Source organism: Triticum aestivum, chromosome 3D, assembly GCF_018294505.1.
Source record: "Triticum aestivum cultivar Chinese Spring chromosome 3D, IWGSC CS RefSeq v2.1, whole genome shotgun sequence".
In the NCBI taxonomy this organism is placed as follows: Eukaryota; Viridiplantae; Streptophyta; class Magnoliopsida; order Poales; family Poaceae; genus Triticum; species Triticum aestivum.
The window spans coordinates 502,002,041-502,005,331 of record NC_057802.1 but is presented as its reverse complement, the minus strand read 5'-3'; the positions used below and the strand labels follow the sequence as shown (position 1 = coordinate 502,005,331).

The window sequence follows — 3,291 nt, the reverse complement described above, 5'->3', positions numbered from 1 at the left end:
ATGATCTGACCAGACTCGTTTATTTTTCTTTTCAAGTTGATTCTCAACTTCTGCCTTATAGACTTTAAAGTAGTGTAGAGCCTCGTCTTTAGTATTTAATAGATATACATAGCAATATCTAGTGGAACCATCTATATATGTCATGAAGTATTTCTTTCCACCTTTAGTCAGCACACCATTCATTTCACAAAGATCAGAATGTATGAGTTCTAGTGGTGCCAAATGTCTCTCCGACGCAGCCTTGTGAGACTTGCGAGGTTGCTTAGATTGCACACACAAATGACACTTAGAATCTTTGGCTAAAGTAAAACTCGGGATTAATTTCAATTCCACGTCATCACACCGAAACTAATATGTCAAATACGTGAATGCCAAACTTCGATTCATTAACACTCGAATGAATATTGTTCACGACTTTATTACAAAAATCTGCAAGGGAAAGGCGAAACAGACCTCCACATTCATAACCTTTTCAAAAAAAAGTCCATAGTTCGTAACAACTACTTTATTAGACTCGAAGACCAACTTAAGCCCTTCTCTACAAAGAAGGGAGCCACTAAGGAGATTCTTCTTGATGGCCGAGACTTGCAGCACGTTCTTCAGTTGCACGATCCTTCCCGAAGTAAACTTCAAATCGACCATGCCAACACCATGAACAGAAGCACTCGCACCATTCGCCATCAATACGGACTCATGGCCTGTGATCTGGTAAGAAGAAAACAATGAAATGTCAGCACACACACATGAATATTTGCACCGTGTCCACCCACCAATCGGTGGACTGACAAACTGAAAACACAGTAAATAAATTACCGTACCCAGATGCACCATTCTCATTATTGCTCACAATCATGTTGGCAGACTTGGAGTCCCGCTGTGGCTTCTTGTACTTGTTTGGGCACTTGTTGGCCCAATGTTCCTCCGAACCACAAGTGAAGCAGCCATCTCCCTTGTTCTTCCTGAAGATCTTCTTACCCTTCTTAAAGTTGGTATTTTGTTGGACATAATTATTTTCCTTGGGCTTGTGGGAATTGAAGTTCCTCTGATGTACCATATTGGCGACAGAAGTACCTTCAACCCCTTTTCCGTGCGATTCCTTTGCTCTCGAGTTCTGCTCAACACTCAGAAGGCGGTGACATCCTCTACTGAGAATTCACGCCTCTGATGTTTCAAAGTGGTAGCAAAGTTCCTTTAGGAATTAGGGAGCTTAGCGATTATGCATGCCGTGGCAAATTTGCCTAGTAATTCGCACTTAGGAAGTTCGAGCTCGTTAGCTATGCATATTATCTCATGAGCCTATTCCAATACAGAACGATTCTCGACCATTTTGTAATCGAGGAACTGCTCGATGACATACATCTCGCTCCCCGCATCAATGGTGCCGACTTAAAAAAATGGATACAAATGATTGCTAAATTACTAAGTAGAAGAAGGTACTATTGCATGTGCATGCACTACGCGCCGTGTTTAGAAGAAACACTGACCAAGTAGGCAGAACGGGAAGGGGGTCTCCACCGCGGTCCCACTGTCAGTTAGGCCCATGCCGCTGCCGCGGCCCTCGAACTCCGGCACCTGCTGCACCCCGGAGCTCAGGGAGGTCTGCTCGAAGGTTGGCGACATCGGCTCCACCCATTGCCAGACTATAGCTCCGCCCATGGCCACGTCCCCGGGAGCCAATAGCGGTGAAGGTGCCGGTTGAAGCGGTGGTGCAATGCGAGAGGAAGCAAAATCACGGGAACGCAACTGCGTGTGCTGGCGCTTCTTCTCGGCCGCCTGTTGGAGAAGGTGGAGGGAGGTGGCCCTGGGATCCTCGTCGAGCCGGGCAAGTAAGGGCATGAGCCGGTCACTCCGCCGCTCCGTGGCCTGCAGTCGCCTGGCCATCTGCGCCAGCTGCTCCCCGATAGCCGTCTGCTCCTGCCGCAGCCTCCGAACCTCCTCGAGCAGCGCCTCCCTCCCCTCGTCGTCCTCTTCCTCCTCCACTTCCGCTCCTATATTGGCCATCACGTGCTGCTCGCCGCTGCCGACTAGAGCCGAGCAAGAGGCCTCGCCACGCTTCTTGCGGCGCACGATGCGCGGCAGAAGATGCGTCTGGCCGCGCAGGAATGACTCGTGCGCGAACTCCCATCGGTCCGGGTGCACCTTCCGGAAGCCCTGCACAACAACCTCACCGTAGCAAATTAAGCTACTAGCAGATATTTCTTTCAAGCAAGTGTATGTACAGTGCACGTGCAAGCTGGAGAAAGGGTACTCACGTAAGAGTTGAGCTGGCGGACGAAGCTGGAGAAGTTGCCGTGCTTGAAGAAGCAGGGGAGGAGGAGCTGCGAGAAGCCGGCGACGTCGGTGACGAGGAAGCTGTTGTTGTCCCTCCCCCACCTGACGAGCGCGTCCGTCCTGGGGTCGCTCACCAGCTGGTACGTCTTGGCCACGAACGGCGCCGTCTGGAGCTCGCCGGTCAGCCCCAGCGCGAGCTCCGTGTGGAGGCCGTCCATCCTAGCTATATCCTATGTACTACCTGCTGCCTAGCTAGTTCTCTCCACCAGGACCGCGCGGCGGATCTCAGACACTGGGAGCTCCCTCTACTCTAACTCACCTCCGGACGTCAAAATCCCTCAAAAGAAGGCAGGCAGACAGGTGGATTGCTCGCAGAGAGGGGCCGGGCGCTGGCCAATTTTATGCTTGACAGGAGGACGCTAAACGCCTAAACTAATACTGTAACCCGTGTGATGAGCTTACAGTATAATTGACGTCTGCGGGCTTGGAAAACTGGACAAAATCCTTCACACACTACTAGTAGCGTGTCGATCGATCCCCAGCCTTCTTGGTAGGCGTCGCCATCGCGTTCTGGTGATATATCATTGAAACCATGCCGCCTTTTCGACCAGAGCGTGCTCCAACAGTGCAGAAAATGATAACCGTACCTAAGCATCAAAACCCAGCTAACCCAACTGGCCAACTGCCTCGACCATCTGGACGTACGTGTGGTCTCTCTCAAGCTTGTTCCTCTTGATCTGGACGCCTGCCCTCGTCCCTCTCTTCGATCGCACTGTGTTGATAATGCGATCGATGGCCTCGATCAACTGCACAAACACTATGCTTCCCTTGTACTAGTACACTACAGTCTCAGATGATGATAACGCGACAGATATGGACTGTGCTTGTAGTAACAAAATATGGGTGCTGGGGCTGCACTTAAGCTTTACGAGAGTAGGACGGACGCTATATGATGCAGGTGTGCTCTCTTCGAAAATATCTTGTCTCCTCCAATGCTTTTGGGATGGATGGGAACAACCG

General features: G+C 50.7%; 1 protein-coding gene across 1 annotated transcript; it reads right to left on the bottom strand.

Annotated features, from left to right (window-relative positions):
• Positions 1-1,023: 1,023 nt before the first annotated feature.
• Positions 1,024-2,666, bottom strand: LOC123075093 (heat stress transcription factor C-1a-like). The gene is made up of 2 exons (XM_044497771.1): positions 2,253-2,666; positions 1,024-2,151 (listed from the first exon to the last, which is right to left on the bottom strand). The coding sequence occupies exons 1-2, from the start codon at positions 2,487-2,489 to the stop codon at positions 1,468-1,470; spliced, it is 921 nt and encodes a 306-aa protein (XP_044353706.1). The 5' UTR covers positions 2,490-2,666; the 3' UTR covers positions 1,024-1,467.
• Between the last annotated feature and the right edge of the window lie 625 nt (positions 2,667-3,291).